The sequence below is a fragment of the Theobroma cacao genome, chromosome 1, assembly GCF_053813885.1.
Source record: "Theobroma cacao isolate CCN51 chromosome 1, ASM5381388v1, whole genome shotgun sequence".
Lineage (NCBI taxonomy): Eukaryota > Viridiplantae > Streptophyta > Magnoliopsida > Malvales > Malvaceae > Theobroma > Theobroma cacao.
The window spans coordinates 31527403-31548261 of record NC_142639.1 but is presented as its reverse complement, the minus strand read 5'-3'; the positions used below and the strand labels follow the sequence as shown (position 1 = coordinate 31548261).

Below are 20859 nucleotides of genomic sequence, written 5' to 3'. Positions count from 1 at the left end.
AAAGTCTAAGGCATGTATTATATATATGAATTATTGGAAAGGGGCGGTTGCTGGTTTGGTTTATAAACATAACCGGAATGTGGTTAAAAAAAGATTAGCTTTGGATTTGTTTGATTATTCCAACCAATCAATCTAGTTTAAACGAAAGCTTCATTTATGGAGTGTTTATAGCAAAGCTGTTTAGTCACGTTTTTCTTTTTCTTTTTCTTTTTCATTTTCATCCAAACCCAACTAGTCAAACCGACCACCGTGTGACGTGTGACGTGTGAATGACAAAATTTACGTTTGGGAGTCCGTACTGTGGTCCTCCCTCTTGCTTTTTCGCCCTAATCACTTTTTGGTAGCCCAGATGCAGGCCTTTAACTATCCACGATTCATTCTTTTTAATGTTTTTAGAAAAATTTAAATAAATTTTTATTTTTATATTATTTTTATTTAAAATTTTATATTTTATTTTGAAATGAATAAACTTTAATAATTAATGATTAACTAATACAATTGATCAAAATATCATTTATCATTTGATTTCATATAATATTAATATGTAAAGTGAAAATATCACATAGACATGTTATCATGTTATATTATTTTTCATTGCGACATATTAACATACCATATTAATGCCACGTAACATAAAATGATAAGTATTATTTTGATTAACAATAAATAATTAATTATTAGTTATAAAATTTTATTTAAATTAAAATAAAAATACAATAATTGTATTTAATATAATATAAAATAAACATTTATTTGATTTTTTTAATAATTTAGAAATTTTTTTAAATTTTATGCTTTTTTATTATTAATCTTACCCACCATTTACTCAGCTTAAAAGTACATGTACTTATCATTTTCTCAAATGTGTAGTTAAAATTTAAAAATATCACTTAAATGGTACTATATAATTATATATATGTTTTATAAAATAATTCAAAGTATTGAACAAGCACTCCCTTCTTTTTTTAATTTTCTTGGTGCATAGTTACTTGGCCAGCCACAAAACCCTTAAGCTAATCTATAGCCCATAGATAGAAAGAGTGTCGTTAATTGTACACATCAAGTCTATCGAGGGGTGAGTAAAATCAAACTAGATTAATTACTCATTTAAATAAATATTCAAATCAAATATCCAACATATTAATATGTTATAATTATTACTCCTTCATATTGTTTTGTAATATGAAATGTTATGAATATATATAATTGTATAAATATTATATATATACATATATTTAATTTATAAATAAGTATTAATATAACTTATAATAAACTTTATTTATATAATTACACTTAATGATTAGTTATCACCTTAGTTTTATAATATATTATTTATAATTAATTATTATTTATACAAACTTGGATATAAAAATTATAACATATAAATTGTATCATTAATTTCAAATATATATATAATAAAGCAATATTATATATATATTTTATTTATACATAAGCATTACTATAACTTATAATAGATTTTATTTATATAATTATACTTAATAAATTTATTAGTTATCGTTTTAGTTTTTATAACATATTGTTTATAATTAGTTATTATTTACACAAATTTTGATATAAAAATTAAAATATTATAACATACAAATTGTGTCGTTAATTTTATATATATAATAAAGTAATATATTATATATTCATATATTTAATCTATACATAATTTATATATTTTATAATTATAGATGAAGTTTATAAATTTTAATATTATAATTTATAAAAAAATGATAAAAATTTAGCTTATTAGTCCAAAACCAAATCGATCAAACCAATTCTATGTTTAATTGGTTTGATCTTCTTTTATGTGTTGGTCGATTTTGGTTGATTTTTTGAAAATATTTTTAATCTTTAGATATGACAGACCAAATCACTCAATACACCTATTTGTTCACCCCTTAAGTTTACCCATTCATCTTTCGTACAAGAGCATAACACTTAGAGCCTTTCTAACATTGCCACATTTAAAAAAAAAAAAAAGTTTGGAGACATGGGCAATTTTGGAAACTATTTTGGGATTTCCTTTCATATAGAGTTATTGATAATTATTTTTTTATGAGTTTACATATTATATGAAAAAAATTATAATCAAATAACTTTCAATAAGAATTTATGGAAGAAATTAATAAACAACTACATGTTCAAACAAACTAAATCAAATTAACATAGAATTGAATTAAACTCATACATGATGGAACATGAATTTGGAGTTAATTGTAAATTTAACTATAAAAAATGGCTTTATTTAAGCATAAAGCTTTAAAAACCTATGAATGATTCAAGAAAAATTCAAATAAACTGTCATTTTTTATTGTATTTAATTAAGTTCTTATATTTTTATTTTGAGTAAAATAGACTTTTATGAGTAATGGTTAATTTCTGTTATTAGTCAAAATGCTTTTTGACATTTTATATTTGTAAGATATTAGCGTGACATTGACGTAGAAGGTCAAAGATACCATGTGATTATGCCACACAACATGTCATGTCACTTATACACTATGATATGTCAACATACGACATCAATAGCATGTGACATAAAATAATAAATAATATTTTGACTAAAGGCAGTTAGTTAAGTATTAATTATAAAAGTTTATTTGATTCAAAATAAAAATATAAAAACTTGATTGAATGTAATAAAAAAATAAAAATATATTTAAAATTTTTAAAATAATTGAAAAGTTCTTTTCAATATTATATCTTTTATTTATGAGAAACAAAGTTGAATGTATAATGTATTAACTTAATTGTTTTCAAAAATAGATTTGTGACATTGAGATGTTGATGTGGAATAAAAAGGTGGAATCTGAATAGTGTGGGTGGGCAGCAGGACATGAATGACTTTTGGGGGGAAAAGTTGAAAATCAAGGGGTACTTTTGACTTTTGAGTCTTTATTGACATTTCCGCCAAACTTCTTTAATTCAACGGGTGTGGTGTGCGCACCAAGCAACAGAAAAACTTTTGTTGTGGAAAATATCATAGCAGCATAATATATAAAGTAGTAGTAGTAGTAGCACTAGTAGGGTGAATCCAAATATGCTTTTATATCTTAGAAGAATAATATCAACAATTTTATCAAAAGCATATCTCTTAAGATTTTTATTTTCCTTTTTCTTTCTTGCATACGATGGAATTACGAATGTCACATTAATAAAAAATAAAATAAATTTTAAATATGTAAATATAGGTATTTCATTATCTATTAAGTATATCTTTTAAGTTAAGAATGTGAATCCGTAATTTATAAACTTATTTAAGTTTTATTTTTAAAGTTTAAAATCGTATGAACTTGAATTTAAGTTCCGGCAAGTGGCACTATACATCTAAATAATCACAATTTTTTGAAATAAAAAAATTTAAAAATTTAAAACAAAAAGAGTAAAGGAAAAGTAGTAATGTTTTAATCTTCAACACATCATTTATTTTCTATTTTTTTCTTTTAGAAAAGTATTTTGGAAATTTTTTATTCAGTTTATTATATTATAAATATAATATATAGTTAAGCTTAATTATAATAATTTTCACATAAAGTAAGAATAAAGTTTTAAACATCAAAATCTTAATTAGAAGAATTACAAAATAAAAATGAAAAAGCAATTAAAAAAAGAAAAGTAGGGGGATTGGGAGCTTCCATGTGCAATCTCATGCAGCTCCTGAGTCCCAACTCGACTTTTGATGTTTGCTATTAGATATTAAATTATTATTTTATGGTAAACTTGATAATTTTGTGCATAATATGGTAAAATGATACGAATTTAAATGTGTTTAGGTTTAGATTAATTGTGTCAACATGATTAAAATATGACACAATTAGTTAATCGTATTTATTGTATATCCATATAACTCATGATTTGTTTATTATTTATTTCTTTAATCATGTTAATGTGTCGTACAAATATGTTTAGTACATTGTTAAAACCAATTTATTGATACATATAAATCTTAATAATTTTATGACAATTAAGATTTATTTGTATTGAATTTTATTATATTTGATAAATATTATAATATTTATAATTTTTTATTATAAATTTGAATAAAAGAATTATATTTTAATTTAATCATTTTAATTATGTTAATTGTATCAATAAGCTGTTAATCTTATCAATTGTGTTAATTGTGTTAATAAGTTATAAATTGTATAAATTTTAATCATGTTAATCATATCGTATTGTATAAATTTAATCTGATACAGTTAATAAATGTGTTAGCCGTGTAGTGTTATATATTTATTAAACATATTTGTGTACGTATTTAACATTTTAATATGATTAATTAATTGTATCATGTTCATGTTTACCTATATAACTGTTAATACTCTAAATTAAGACACGAAAATAAAAATTATCAAATCTATTTTATGTATTGATCTAGTTTTTAATTGCAAATGAGGGTAAACAATTAAATTGTGTTCATTTAGTAATTAATTTTTTACCAACTTTTCCGAAAACATTTCAATGGGACATTCGTCTAGACGTCAACCTTATAACTTTGCTTGTGGAATCTAAAAACCCTATCACTAGTTTATAGGATATTCTTATTAGATTATTATTCTATGCACCCACGATGAGTTTTTTATTTCGTAATTGGCATGAAATGTTGACACTTGTCAATTTAATAATTAATTTATTTTTAATTGTTATAAATATATTTTATCTAATATTGTTTGTAGAGTTTAGAAACTCCACCATCAAAGTATATGATAGATTTTTTCTCTTGAACTGTTATTGATCGACGGTAAAATGTTTAAATTTTATAAATAAAATTAAAAAATTATTATGTATTTATTATTTAAAAACTAATTACTTTATTAATTTTTATAAATGTTATCTTAATCGGTAACTTGTTAACTCCCAACCTTGTTTGTGGAGTTTAAAAGCTCTGAATTGAGAGTATATGGTAATTTTCTTATTGAATAACTATTATTCCGTAAAATCTCTTTTTACCGGAGTCTCACTTTTACTTTTGGGGTGATGGGTGAGGGATATGACGCACACATGCAGGAGCTGGGTGCGGATGAGGTGGCAAGGCAAACCACGTAATGTAATAAAGAGAAAAGGTTTAAAAAGTTAAAAGGTACCTCTTTTTCACCTTTAACTTTACCACTGCAATTTTAAAAGAAAGAAAGAAAAACCCAAGGTGAGGCTATAAAATGGAAGCGCCATGCCATCAATCATCCATGCAACGCATTTCCTTCTTCACCAATTTTCTATCTTATCTTTGCTTATGATCTCAACTTTAATGGACATATAATAACAATAATAATAATAATAATAATAATATGAATATATGCCTTCTTCTCTCAGCAAGAGAGTATCAGAGTATATTCTTGTATATATCCCTCATTTGCCTTACAGCTAAGCATAAGGAGCACTTTATACTAGCATTAGTTCTTTGAATATTGAATATTATATATATTAGCAATAAGATTAAAGCAAATGAGACTTTAATTTACCACTGGAGAGGTAAGTAAGGAGTAGCATGGCTGCCTGCTTCTGGGGTTTATAGCAGCTCCTGTACGTTGTGGCTTGCAGGAGTCTTGGCTAGCTGCATGTTCATAGATCTCTCACAATTTGATTTTGTCTAGTGCCTTTGGCTATCAGTAGGATAGAGCTAGAAAAGCATATGTGGATCAATGGTCGGTGCGTTTCACATTCTTAATTTGTTATGATTAGTATTACTTAAAGACAGTTTTTGCATCATTAATCATGCATGCATGTGCTATCTGCTAGATATGTCAGGGTGGTGCTTCCAGACACTTGAGAAATCACACTACCAGGCGCATTCATTTTCTAAAGGGCAATTACTCCAAGTTAAAAAACATTAAGTATGCTTAAATCTTAATGTACTAAAGTAATTATAACGTAATAGCCAAGGAACCAAAACAAAACAGCTGTATGAGGATATGTACACAATATACTCTTGAATAATAATATTCTAATTAGAAGGGAGGAAAAGTTAAACAAAGTAAAAATCTCGTGGTCCTTGGCTCAGGCAGAAGCAGCAAGTTATCGAGACATGTGAATTGAACTGACAGTGCTCTATATACATAGATACTAGTACAATATGAAAAATCTAAGCAAGGGACCCCCGTCCGCACTGCTTTCACACCATGTAAAATATTGCTCATGGAAAAGGTGACAAAGAAAAATACAAGTGAGATATGTTGATGCATATATGCTCCTTATTATTCTGACTAAGATAACAATTTAATTACACTATATATATTTTTTAATTACTTAGCAAAGTACAAAACGAGAAATCCATGCATCTCGTTCAATTTGTCAATACACGTACACCTCGATCGATGGTTAGGATAGAGAATGAGGCAAGAAATAAGGGTAGAAGATTTGGTTTGTTGATCATCGTCAAACAAATATACTTTTTAATCTTTTTGATCAGTTCCATGAATTGCCTCATTAATTATCGTCTTTACAACAAGAAACAAGAACTAACTTGGGTGGTTAGGTTAATTCACGTGCATGAACCATGGAAATTAATTAAAGTCATCGTTATCAGGGAACCCTCAACTGTTCAATCTTCAACCAAGAAATTGTTTTGCATTAATTCATTTTAACAAGGTGTGTGTGTGTGCCCTTTTCTACGCTTAATTCTTCCAGGCTGTATCCAAATCAAGGTGAAATCGAAGATGTCCAGTGATGCTGATAACTGACCAGTACAACACGTGATGTATATGTATTAATTTCCTCTCAGCTTCAATTCTGGGGCCTCTAAGGGCTGGCAGACAGGCCATGGCTTGCGTACCAACAGATCAGTTTGAAAGTTGCACAACTTTTGAATAAATAATTGTTCAGCAACAGTACTTTCTTTCTCATTTTCAGAGGGTACATTATTAAGTTGTAGCATGCACAAGGGAAAGATAACTACCGAACAATGTTGGCAATCTGGTATATGTAGCAATATAATCCAAAAGTTGTGGAAAAACAAATGGTTGTTGGAATATTTAACTGGGAAGCCTTATGGAAAACCAATTTGTCCGGAATGGCCTCTCTATCACGTCTTAGGTACTCTTAAAGAATCAGATTCTTCTTGAAATGTTCATGGAAAAACCTTTTAAAGCAACTTTTATTTAGAAAAAGGTACAAGCCATATAGGCATTCATTGCCATTGCCAACATATCACTTTCTAGGTTTGTGAATGTTTTGGCAACATTTCTTGTTTCTTTCCTGAAAGCTTCCCAAATCCATATATGGACAAACAATTCTTGGGCGCTAGAGTTTTTCACCTTTTCAACTTTACTATCCACTTTTGCCATACTTAGTACTTGCTTAATAACATCTTTGATGCAAAATTTACAACAAATTAAGGCCTTTCTAGTTCTATCAAATATCTCACTGTCATGCATGGCTAGATGAAATCTCTGGTGAATCTTTATCAATGCTTAATGCAAACAAGATGGAGGAGTCAGATTCTCCATGAAAGAAGTGGAATCAGATTCCACCCTTTCACTAGAACATAAAGAAAAGAGAGGCTCCTATATGTTCTCCAGAAGTTGGGTGGGGGAAATGCAAGAAACCAACCCTCATCGGTATATCCCCTAGCTCGTTTCAGCACCTAACATTGACTGCTTGTGGGAGATTATAAAGTTGGGACTCCTGTCTTGTTTGGAGGGTATGTGTCACTCTTGTGCAAGCACTTGGCATGAAACCACTTATTCTGTTTAAAGAAACAAGCATATATACTCATATGGGGTTATATTGGAGCAAGGCCACATCCAACTATCAGCCACAAACATAAAATTACAAATTCTCGACATCAGTCAATGTATTCTACACCGTTCAATTCCATTGAGATTTTACGTCATTCTAAGCTGATGCAGACAAGTTTGTCTTTTTAAGGGTGGTACAGACAAAAGTATCCATTAACAGCCCCTCTTATCAGTTGAGCCAGAATGTAGATTATTACATGCATGTCTCTTTTTAAGGGTTAATGATTCCTTTCATTCATGTGCAGATAAGTGATTCCTCCTCACGAGGCCAGGTTTTTCTGAATATGCTTTGAAAGAAATTTCTAGCTTATGAATATGCTGGGAGTAATTCCCTAATCATATGCTTAAATGGGTCTATTTTGAGAGTCATGCAAAAGATGGTAGCTTCTAGTTATCTTCAAAAATGAGAATCAGAATGTGGACGCTTTCTCTTTTTACGGTACCTACGAACTGACCTACATCATCATAATTCATGGTTGAGGTTGACCCAGCACCCACCGAGACCTCAGCATTTTAGATGTTCTGTGTTCTGACTCGGATTGATGGTGTCTGCACACAAAGAAAACAAGAGTTGGATAATGACAGGTGTGACTCCATCGGTCTTTGGTGGTGGGAGCGAGTGAGCAAGCTGTTGCTAATGATACAATGAACTCAAGTTGGGCATAGTCCAACACAACTCTAGGCATGAACTGCTCCAATTTAGGCTAAACCATTCTAGCAGGATAACCAATTCCCAAGGCATCGCAGTCTTTGAGTTCAGACAACAAATTCTCATGTTATGTTCATGGCTGCTACTGAATAAGCCACAACATTTCACATAAATCACACTGAACCTTGTACAAGCCTTATGATAAGGATGTTGATGTCTTGTTAGTTTTTAAACAACTGATGATTAATCCCACAAAAGAAGTTGACAACTGAAGATTAATATTTTGTTGTTCATCATAACATTTCAAATAAGATTTAAGGTGATCGTTGATCAATATGCTATTATTGAAGGGGACAAAGATGACCAAAAAGAAAAAAAAAAGAGTAATATAGGTAATGATGAATCGTGCAAGAACATGGTCCAAATGGATAACAGTAAAACTAAAGACAGTTATCCTAAGCATTCCCCTAGCAAGGCAGTGGCCTTATCTTGCAAGACTTTCCATGCTGCATCCACATGCTTCTCTTCAGTCAATGGGGCACCTACAGCAAACCGCAGTATGTATTTGCCTGATAAAACCTGCATTTATCATAGCTGATGCTCTTAGATAATGTGCTGCCACACTCACAAAGAAGTGAATCCCACATTTCCTTTATTTCTTTATTTTTTCTTGGAGAAAGAACAACACACAAAGAGCACACGATCACGTATCAGCAATTCAAAATGATATATATGATGTAGACTTGTAGACAGCAAACTTACCGTGTGAGATATGAAGACCTTCCCAGTTGAGTTTACAGCATCTAATAATTCATGGTTCAATTTGTTACCATGATGTTCATCATCAGGAGGCAAAAGACGAAAACAAACTAATGAAAATATCTGAGGAGTGACAACCTGCTCAAACAAGTTATTACAAGTGATCCATCACTAAGATTGCATTCATTCACATAAAATAACTATAGACATTGACCTTTTATATGGGAAAAAAATCAAGGACATCAATAAGAATTATTATTTTCCTAAGGACAAGGTTCTTTTCTGTCTCCTGTTCACAAGGTTCCATTAAAGGCTAAATACGGAAAAGTAATGCCAACATAGTATCATGCCAAGACCAAGTCAAGGCAAGTCGTTTCTTATTTTGGCATTATATTAGATGGTTTGCAGACCAGCAAATTGGCAGAGTCCTAACATTTACAGAAAGCATTGAGAAAGCAATTTGTTAGTCAGAAACAATGGCATCTTTAGACAACTAATCTCACATTGTTAAGCATAATATTCATGAACTTAGAGTCTAATGAAGAGGCACTAAATTGCACCCTTAAACTAATGTGAACAGAGCCATCTGTATGTCCACTGCTTAGTGTGACATTCTAAGGTGCAACCTGATTAGCATGTAATACAACTATAGCTGTGGTTTCCATTTGTTACGGAGGATGTACTAGGTTAAGAAATAAGAGATCAAGGATGATTGGTTTAGTTTTTTTTTTTTTTTAACTAAACAGATCAAACATGCCTGATTATAATTACAGTACTTGCATAATGTTACTATCATGAACTTCTACTAAAAACATTGAAATGGTGCTCATACAGGGTAAAATCATGCTACAAGGAGAGACTCCGGCACTCTGGTTTAGGAAAGGCCCTAGACAGCAATTGTCGGAAGGTTTAATATAAAAAGATGTTACATTGTTCATCTAAAAGAATATAAAAAATGAACTGTTTGATCATTTCATGTACTTGTCAGCATATTTTTTCCGGTCACAGTGACCACTTTCATGTATGCATCCTCAAGGGGGTTCTCAAGATCTAATCAACACAAAATTCAGTAAGCAATAACCGGTCCCTTGAAGAAATTTCTTAATGGCAACATACTCATATCGTTATCAATTATATTAAAGAAAATAGAAAATTCAAGAAATTTAAATGACTCCTGGTTGTATGGAAGAAAGGGGAAAAAAATGCTTTTGTGACATATAAGAGCTTTTATGGCCAGAAAATCAACACTATAGAGAGCATAACTACCTCAAATCTTGAGTCTTGAGTAATCAGGTCCTCAAAATGTTTGGCTAACTTGATATGATTTCTTATATAGCACTGCAGGTTTTCCAAGCCATACAGCCGTAATACCATCCATAGCTTTAGTGATCTGGAGGCAAGCAACAGATTAGTGAGTAATTTGTTCTAGTTGATAAAAAATAAAGCTATTTTTCTCCTGCTTTTTTCTGTTAATTTAATTTATTTAATTGAAAAAAAGAAAAATGTTAACAGTGTTTAGAACTCAAAGCAGAACATATCCTTCAAGAAAAAAACAAAAAAATTACGAACTACAGGACATACTCTTCCCTTCAAGTAATCATCTGAAATAAACAAATGCTCATTTTAAATGGCTATATAAAAACATTTTTATCTGAAGGATAATGTTGAAAAGCGTACCTAAATCGACGTCCAAGAGGAATTTGCCAGTCTTTGTAATCTACAACCATGTTTGCTTGAGAGGCCTGAAATTGGTTTCATCGTGAAATTTCACACATAAGTAGACTCGCTAGCAACTTTTAACCTTGATTATAATAGTCTCCCAATTTGTTAAGGTTTGATTAATTGCTCAAATAACAAGGGGAAAAACAACCAATTTTATTAAAGTTCTTAATACTATGATAAAAACTGCAGCATGGAATGAAGATCAAGCTGTAAATATATGCGTAAGCACTAAACAAAGAGGAAAAGGCACCAGTTCTTTTGAGGAATGTTTCTTGATACTAATAGATACTGTGGAATTTGAAGATGTTCATTAACCAACTAGACCTCTATTTTAAACATTTGAATGAGCCAAGTAATCTCTCATTCAATTCACATACCTTTCCCATTCCTCTCCTTTTATCTTCACATAACACTACACTTCAGAAAACTAACTGCCACTACCCTTTTTCCTCAACATTTTTCTCTTTCCCTTGAAGACATTTTAACTTGTAACTACTGGAATTTTTTTTTATAATTTTTCAATACACTTAAAGATTTAAACGTACTAGTACTAGTAATTCTTGGAATACGTAAAGCATAGAAAAAAATAATTCATGTTTTTACAAACAACATGGAGTGTTCTAAATCATGTGAACCAGATTAGCTAGGATCGTAAAAGGCTTCATGCCACTCATTTTTAAATTTCACGCTCCACAGGTTATAAATCAATGTGGCCGGCAGACAAGCTGTCCTAAGTTGGCAGATAAATGAGTGCACGATAACAACCACTTCATGGATGAAATTAACAACATCAAAGAAAACTAACCTTATTCTTGAGATACTCTGGATTTGTGGAGAGGGCCTGAACCAATGCCCTTCTATCCTGTGGCAGCAAGTAACAATGTAATACAAGCATTTAACAGAAATAGAATTTGCTAAAACATGTTAATGAAATTGAGTATTACTACAACATATTGATGAGATAGTTTTGCTAAGTTCATGCATCTAGAGTACACATCTATCTGTTAAAACTTATTGCGTTGGTTAATGAGAGAAGCTATTTGGTAAACCCTATATGAGTCTAACCGCTCAACTCAAAAACCACACACATCAAGCTTGGGCCTGGTAAATAAACCACTTGTACAGATTGCATGTCTAACGTTACATGAAATTGAGCAAATTTTGCAGTAATTTATCATCGAGAAACTAGAAAAGCAACTATGAAAATGATCGTGTACATTAATTACATCTATAACCTACATAGATGCAGAGTGAACATAGTAATGAAGTTGACTTTATTGTTGTTGCTGCATTCAAACAAGTGGCATACCTTTACCCAGAGTGCTGAACAATCAAAATTAGTTAGAAACCATTTATGTGCATTCATGTTAAAAGAATCAGCTTCTTCCACGCCATCAATGTAATGACGGAATTCTGGACACACACAAGCACTTCCGGCATATGCAGCATCCACATGGAACCACATACCATTACTCTGTCCAGAGGCCAAGCATACAAGCATTGTTAAATTGTCTTGCCTTCAAGGTGCATTGAGTAATAAACATGTATCATAGAATACTAACTTCCTGGAGATAGTCTTGTAGGGGTTCTTTGTATAAAATCTCTGTGAATAACCTACGATTACATTTTCCAGAAAATCGTTTTTGTTCATTTTAAATGCTTGGACTTGATTTTTCAGTCCACATAGCTGGTCTTATCAATAATCATGAAAATGATTTTTATCTTAGGACTGTTGACAGAATTTCAAGCCAAAAATTTAAACAATAAGTGAAGGCACTTAAGATTTAAGCATCAACCAGTCAAACACACAAACTTTATACAGGTCAGATTCCAGAGCATATTTCTTCCTCATGCTTCTCACAATTGCATTGGATAAGTTACCTTGGCAATCTTTCCTAATGCAAGCAAAGAATCAACGGCTGTTGATGAAGTAGTACCAACCTGCACATATAAATGAGCTACAAAAATAGGAGATATTGTTCTAACTGGCTTCATGCTCAATGAAGTAAAGGAAATGTGCTACAAAAATAAGCATCTCACAATATCCCTATGAATTATTATTTTGAGAACAGAAAAAAGGAAAAAGTACATATGATATAGCAAAAGATGGAAAGAAGCTAACATCAAAAGCTTTTGCTTTCTTACAGTAGCACATAGAAAGAAAGGAATCAATCCATGAGCAAGGTCTTGTGAAATTGTTTCATTCAATAACTCTGGTGAAAGTGCATAGTTAGTAGAAGAGTTTGCTTTTAACAGCCTGCAATTCTCAGGATGGATTCCTCCTATCTGCCATTGAATGATAATCATGTAACACAATTAGCCTACATAGATGATGGCAACATGAACTTTATGAAGTAGCTAAGCAATATACACAAATCAAGTAATCTCGGCACCATGTGAACATTATCTGAATTTCATTGATCTCACAAGCAGGAAGAAATCTCTTTCAAGAATGATTTCAATGTTCTAAGAGAAAAAATATATATATGAATAAAGAAATAAAACTAGACATGAGCCCCGATTTACAAGGATACCTGACAGGCTTTTTGCAAGGCAGCATGTGTTTGATCAGAAGCGTAAACTACAAGCTTTCCAAGTGCACCCTTTCCAACCGCCTTCAAAACCTTGTCACGAGCAGCCAATAGAACAACTAGAACAGCTTCACTCGCTGTGCCCTGTATCACACCGCCACCTTGTCCTTCAACAGAGTTACCGTGCTTATTCCATAAGTTTTAGAGATATTTTGATTCTTCTATTTTGATATAGCAAGAAGAAGAATTACGATCCCTGGTGATGCTAGAAATAATTCAATGAATATTCCCTAGGCCTAGTATTGCATTCTATATTGGAGTTTACATTGAATCCTTACCTGCTGAAAGGAAGTCTTCAGGTAGCTTAAGCATCTTACCAAGCCAGTCTAAAACAATCATTTCAAGCTCTGTTGCAGCAGGGGATGTCATCCAACTGAAACCAACAATATTGAGACCAGCACTGAGCATTTCGCCCAAAAATCCAGCAACGCTGCTATTAGAAGGATAGTATGCAAAATAATTTGGGCTCTGCCAATGAGTAACCCCTGGCAATATCTTTGTTTGAATGTCTGAAATAACAAGAACAATTTTGCATGAAAGGAGTATTCAAGGTTTCCTATGAAAAATGATAAATAAGTAGATCAATTAGTCAAGAGAATACATCCAAATCACATCGCAATATAGCCAAAGACTCGTACTTTTTATTGTTACCCTCTTCTTCGACACTTTCCTATATTATTATTAGGTGATTAAATTAAATTCAGGAATCTAGTTGAGCAACTTTACCATCAAGAACATGCTGAAATGAGTCTGGTTGATTAGGTGCAGAATCTGGTAACAGATTACGAAGATATCCAGGCTGCATAGAAATGACCACAAATAAACAGGACCAACTAAGAAAAATCACTTCAATACCAGATAATCAGATTATTCTATGTATTAAACGAGAGAGAGAGAGAGAGAGAGAGAGAGAGAGAGAGAGGAGCATCTAAACCCATTCTGACTTTTGACATACATTTACATTAACTGACTAAAGCAGACAAAAAGCAAGTAAAGACAAAGGAAGTTAGAGATACATATAAAGACCTCAACTTGGCTGAGAACAGGAAAATTCTCAATGGTTTTGTAATAATCAGCAATGAAATCAACCATCTTGTGACCATACTCTCTCAGCTGTTCCGCATCCATTGGCTTCAACCTGTTCTCCCTGCCATTCCATTCAAATGCACAAACAAGCAAAACTCAATAAACAATCAACAACAAGAACATCAAAAACATTAACAGAAAAAAAAAATCAGTGTCATCGGCATTAAAATGATGATTATGTGAGCTGGGAAACTTACATTTTAGGTTTGTTGAGCGAAGAAGGAAGAGGGTATTGGGGGGGTACAAGGGGGAAAACAAAGTAGATTTAAATATCGAGAGACCCATCAGGTAACCACAAATGTTCTATAACTACTCCACTATGAATGGAATGGGACCCAAGGGGGGACAAATAGCGAGAAACTGTCCTTCAAGCCTGAAACTCTATGGCTCCACTGACCGTTTGGTGAAGAACATGGACTCCTCTGACCAAAAATAAATGAGACCGTCAGTTGAAGAACGTGGATTCTCTCTGACCAAAAATAAATAACGAACGTGGACGAAGCAGAATCCCGTGGCAATTTGCCAATTGCCAAGGACAAAAGGGTTCCGGCGGGCAGTTAAGTGGGTTCGGTTGAGAGGCCGAATTGGTTAAAAGAGCTCATATTTCGATACAGGGTCTTCGGCTCATGGAGGTCGCCAAGGGCAAAAGGGTTCTTTTATTTTCCTTTTTCATAAAATGAGCTACAATTACAAGGCTTACTGTTGATACGTACCCAATAAGGTAAGGGAGGAATTTCACCGATTATCAAGAGTATTTTTGTCTAAGAGCATGTGTGATCTAATTTTTTTTAACTTAATAGCTATTATAAAGTTTAGATGAAAAATAATAATTTTTAAAATTAAGTTAAAGTTGTTTAGTAAACTGTTTAACAAAATAAATTATATAATTTTTAATTTCGGTTAAAATTACCATAAATAGTATTTATACCATTTTCAATCACATAATAAACTATAATAGAACTACTTCAAGTTTATATACGATTTCAGATATTAAAAAAAAAAAAAAACAGAATAACTCTCAAACTTGTATTGTAGTAATAATATTAGATTTTGTTGATTGGCAAGTAATCGGACCATGATACTTCAATTTCTAAAAAAGACTAAAAAAGAAAAAATAGTGTATTTGACATTAAATTTCTTTTAGATGAAGAAAGGAGAAAACCTTTAAATAGTATCTGAATGTAGTTTTAAATTTTAGATTTTCTTTTCTCTTAATCTTTGTAAGAACAAAAAAATTTTAGATTTTGTTATTTTGGTGTAGGATCTTTTGTTTTTTTTTTCTTTTTTTTCTTGGTAGTTTTTGTAGAGAGAGGTAAAAGAAAAGGAGATCGCGATTTGCGTTGGAGAAAAGTGATTTGAATAGAGAAGGAGAAGATAGGGAGATTGATTGAGAGAGTGACATTTTTTAAAAAATTGATGTGTTTTTAAAAGAAGAGAAAAAAAAGCTCCTCCATGAAGCTTTTCTTTAAGTTTTTTTTTTTAAATTTTATTTTTTGAAAAAAACTACTTTTTTTTAAGAGCTTTTCAAAAATCATGTTTGATATGACTTTTACTTTTAAGAGGTAGATAACTGAAAAAAAGTTAAGCTAAACAAGCATTAAAACGAAAAATGGATAATGAGAAGGAATCATAAGAGAGAATGAACAAAGAGAAAAAGGTTAAGATAAGAGGGAGGCTTATGGTGGAGGGTGGGGAAAAGGAGATGGAGAAGCATGGATGGTAGAGGATCAATAAGAAGAGACGAAGAAATGGGGAAAAGAGGAGAGAAAAGCGGGTGTCGATCAGTGCTGGCACTAAGTCGGCTTCCTCCAGCCGACGTTGCTTTGTTGTAGAAGTTGGATTCTTTGCTTTATCGTCCAAGTACCCTCCACCTATTAAAAATGGAAGAGAGGAAAAAAAGTAAATAAAAAAAAGAAAAGAAATGAAGGTAATAGGGTAGAAAGAGAGAAATGAAAAAGAAAGAATAAAATAACTAAAAAATTATTATCGATAGTTTCAATGAAATAATAATATTTTCCCAAAAATACTAATATTAATAATATAAAATAATATTTCAAGAGGTAATTAGGGAAAATAAATTACAAGAAAAGAGAAAGAAATAAAAAGAAAGAACAGGAAACAATGGAGAGAAAAAAGAAAAAGTTTAAGGGACAAAGAAATTAAAGAATTAGTCATGCACAAGAAATAGAAAAATAATAAAAATAAAAAAATTATGAGCTTGTAAATAAGTTCTATCTATCATCATATTTATACCTTTTCATAGGTAAATAGTCATAAAAAATCAATTTGACACAACTTTTTTTTTTTTTAAAAACACACATAACATATTACATGCGTCATGAATATCACAATGGAAAGAGATAAGATGGGTCGTAAGCGTATGAATAAGGTTTTTTTTAACTAATAAATATATTTTTTAGATTGAAAATGTGAGCATGTGACAAGTGGTATTAATAACTATATTTTATAAATTTATTTTGTCACATTTTTTTATGCTTAACTAGTTAAGTCATTAAGATTTTAGGTTCGAAATTAACTATTTTAGTTGTTTTTATTAATTAAGTTCAATGCATGTTGAGTAGTTTAGTTTAATTTTAAGTTAAATTGCTTTAATTTACTTTAAGTTCAGTTATTACTGATCTTTTTTTTTTTGCTTTTGTGGGAAATTTGATTAAAAGACCTTATTTGGTGATAATCCATGCAAGTATGGTGATAACTTCATTCGTATATGTTGCAGTATTTTGAGCATAATTTTTCTCTCTACAGAAGTCCAATTAAAGTTATTCTTGAGCCATTGGAAAGCTAAGAGACAAGGCTACAACTTTCATATTTATCACTTTTCCCAGTTCAGATCAGATCGAGGTGAAAATCCATTGGAATAGGCTAGGCTACTGTAATTTCTGCACAAGCCAGCATGAGAAAACAAAGGTTGCGATCGTGGAGAGAAGGAGGTCGTGATGCCTTTGATGTCTAAGCTCCCATACAAGGACCAAAGAGGAAAACGTCGTGGCACTGGTGAAGCAAGGACGCAGTGCCTTAAAAGAAAAACCACCATACTATAGCTGTGAGTAGGGCGTCACAGTGCCCAAGGAGGTAGGTCATGTTGCCTAGTCGTGATTCTAAGAAACTGCTTTTACAAGAATTTTTTAAAATAGGATTTTTGAAAAGTATTTAAAGGGCTTATTTTAGAAGTTTAAAAGAAGAGATAGAGAGTAGCTTTTTTGGAGAAAAAAAAGCCACCAACAAAAGAAGAAAGCAAGGAAAAATTGAAGAAGATTGAAAACATAAGATTTGACAAATCTTAGTTTCTCTCTCTACCTTAGTTCTTTTTTCACTTTCTTTGACTTGGATTGATGATTGATTTTATTTAGATGATGTTTTCATTAGATATTAGAACTGATTTACTTTTTCTAGAGTTATGATTGAACTCAGCATGTAGTTTGAATACTTTATCTCACTTTTGTTTAATATGAATGGAATATGAGTTGTTTATTCTAATTCTGCGTTTAATGCTGTTGATTGCTTGATCACTAATTAGATTGATTTGGATATCTAAATACAACTTGACGAAGAAAGTTTAGATTAGGCCATGAATAGAATAACATGTGTTCAAATTCACTTAATTGATTGGGTGATTTGATTTGCATATAGGATAAACATATAACTATGTGTCACATGTAGTCAAGATTAGAACACAACCTTAATGAATCTTTCTTTAGTTTAATTTACATCGACATATAGTAAATTAATTGGGAGAGATATTTTTATTGGAACCTCGATAGAGAATTATAAATAAATTGGAACTCTAGGTTAGCAATTTAATCCTTTGAAGTAAGTTTATTAGAAAAAGAAAGAGGATTTAGATAAAGTATTGAAGGATATTGTAATCCTAGGCTTTTTTATTAATTGAATTTTTCTAGTAAAGTCGTGTCCATTAGCTTTTAGATTTAATTTAGTTATTATTTAATTTTAGTTTCACTTGTATTTAATCACTATAATTTGGTTATTTGAAAAAGATTAGGTTACTTTAATTTTAGTACTTAGCAAAAGTTTGGATAATTTTTCATGGAATTTGACATTTTACTTACTATTATATTACTTACTATGGTACGTATACTTGCATGATAAAATCGACAATAAGTTTTTGGCGTCATTGTTGGGGAATTGTTTTTTCACTTTCTTGCTAATATTAATGTTAGTATAAGCCCTACAAGCCAATCTGTGGTTGTATCGGAATTGCAATTTTGAGATATTCATGTATGACATTGAGGTAATTCTTTATCCATAAGTTTGTAATTTAATTAATTTTTTGTACTTATGTAGATAAAGCCTATGGAACTATATATGCCTTGCAAAGGAATTGTATTGGGATACAATTATGAGATCCTTATGCATTAAAGCATTGTTTCTAAAAATTCATGATCATTGTATTATTGAGACAGGGCATCAATAATGCTCAAAGATTGGCACATGTTATGTTCCTTACTTGTGAAGTAAGCAATCGTTCTCATAGATTGAAATATAAAGATACTTGGAACTAGCATGTGGGTGCTTGCCATGGGAGAGCAAGTTCACAGAACATGACCCGCCGTGAGAAGTGCATTTGGTATTTCACTCAAGTGTCTATGCAATACTTCTCATGTGTCAATTGTGTAAATACTCCTTAGACTTGAGACACCAGGTTGTCTTATATGTGGAGTGCTATACTTTGATTTCATCCCTATGGGTGCCTAACCAAGGATGCCAAAACAGGATGCTTTTGGGTATAGCATGAAGCATGTGAAGGCAGATGAGTGGTCAAGATAGGAATCATCACCCTAAGTGATTCAAGGGGAAATATCTCATTAATTCTTGGTTGATATTAGCTTAATCAAATCCTTGGCCAAGGTGATCAGGAGATTATGAAATGAGTTTCATAGGTCTCCATAAAGCTAATGATCTAACTGCAAGAACAAATATGGAGATCAATAACAGTAGGCACTACATCAAGCTCTTATCATCTTCGGGATATATGATGAGGGAATGAATTACATTGAAAAACTGTACACTGAAAGGTTGTCAAAGAATCCTATGACTCTCTTGACAATTGGGTGGCCATGATGCATTGCTGATGCCAATCATGGTCTATGGAATTGAATTAGTTAATTTAAAATTGAATATGATTCATTTAAATTAATCAATTAATAATATTATAATTCAATTCCATTGCCACATGTTAGGAACCTAATGGGTCACACTCAAAGGTTGCAATTGGATTATATTGAGAGTGTGATGATTTAAGTTAGACTTAAATCAAATTCTAGGTTTTAACTATTAAGGACCTAATTAAAAGAGTTTAATTAGGTATTGGTTAAATATTATAATTGTTATAATATTAAGGACTTATTTTGTAAATTTTAATAAATTAAACCTAGATATAAATATCACATTATAGCCACTATTTTTTTGTGGAGAAGATTTTTCTCTTGAGTGCTACCAATCTTGAGACGTTTATTTTCTTTTGGAAACTTATCCTTTGATTCTTTGCTGGAAATCAAAGAAGAAAAGAGGACAAATCATTGTCCACTTGCTAGCACAAGCTCGTGGCATAAAGCTTTCTCCTTGAAAAGGATCTGTTGCAATCGTGTGTGCATCATTGAAGGCCAAGCGATTGAGTGGCTAGGACTCTTTCACACTAAAGGTGTTCGTGTTTTGTCACTAAAAGGAATCCATTTGATTACGATATCACTTGGAAAGGTACATTCTTTTTCTGATTTTATGTGGTACATAACTTTGTTCTTTTTAAATTGACACAACTCTTCTTGCATAGCTATCATCCAACTTTCTTCTTTTTTAGCTTCCTCAAAGTTCTTTGGTTCTACTTGTGATATGAATGCAAGATACTGACAAACCTCTTTTAATCCCTTTTTGGTTTTGACACCTTCCGAAGGATCACCAATGATTAGTTCTTGGGGATGATTCCTTACAAATCTCTAACTTCTAGGAAGATCGTTATGCTGTTCTTTAGTTCTTTGCAAGTCTTCTAATGGTGGTTCTTCATCATCTTTCTCCTTCGAGCTATCTTTGTCATTTTCTTTGTCAACTAAGCTTATCTTTTCCATTTTCTTCTCAAAATCATTTGCATCATCATCATCAAACACTACCTTTCTTTGTGCAGTATTAGTTTCATAAAAAACAATATGAATTGACTTTTTTATTACTAGAGTTCTTTTGTTAAACATTATATATACGTTAGAGTTCAATGCATAGCCTAAGAAAATTGCCTCATCACTCCTAGTATCAAACTTTTGCAAGATGTGTGTTCCATTATTAA

At 31.3% G+C, this 20859-nt stretch overlaps 1 protein-coding gene across 3 annotated transcripts; it reads right to left on the bottom strand.

Annotated features, from left to right (window-relative positions):
• Nucleotides 1-8657: 8657 nt before the first annotated feature.
• Nucleotides 8658-15161, bottom strand: AAS (Pyridoxal phosphate (PLP)-dependent transferases superfamily protein). 3 transcript variants are annotated; one of them, XM_007050078.3, is made up of 13 exons: nt 14744-15156; nt 14487-14607; nt 14187-14259; nt 13739-13969; nt 13404-13567; nt 13015-13155; nt 12751-12810; nt 12179-12343; nt 11675-11731; nt 10825-10889; nt 10414-10537; nt 9151-9285; nt 8658-8967 (listed from the first exon to the last, which is right to left on the bottom strand). In XM_007050078.3, coding segments are annotated over exons 1-13 (1467 nt in total). In that variant the 5' UTR covers nt 14746-15156; the 3' UTR covers nt 8658-8838. The 3 variants fall into 3 exon arrangements, with proteins under 3 accessions (XP_007050140.3, XP_017985468.2, XP_017985467.2); XM_018129978.2 differs by having other exon boundaries at nt 8754-8982; nt 14744-15161; XM_018129979.2 differs by lacking the exon at nt 12179-12343 and having other exon boundaries at nt 14744-15157.
• Between the last annotated feature and the right edge of the window lie 5698 nt (nt 15162-20859).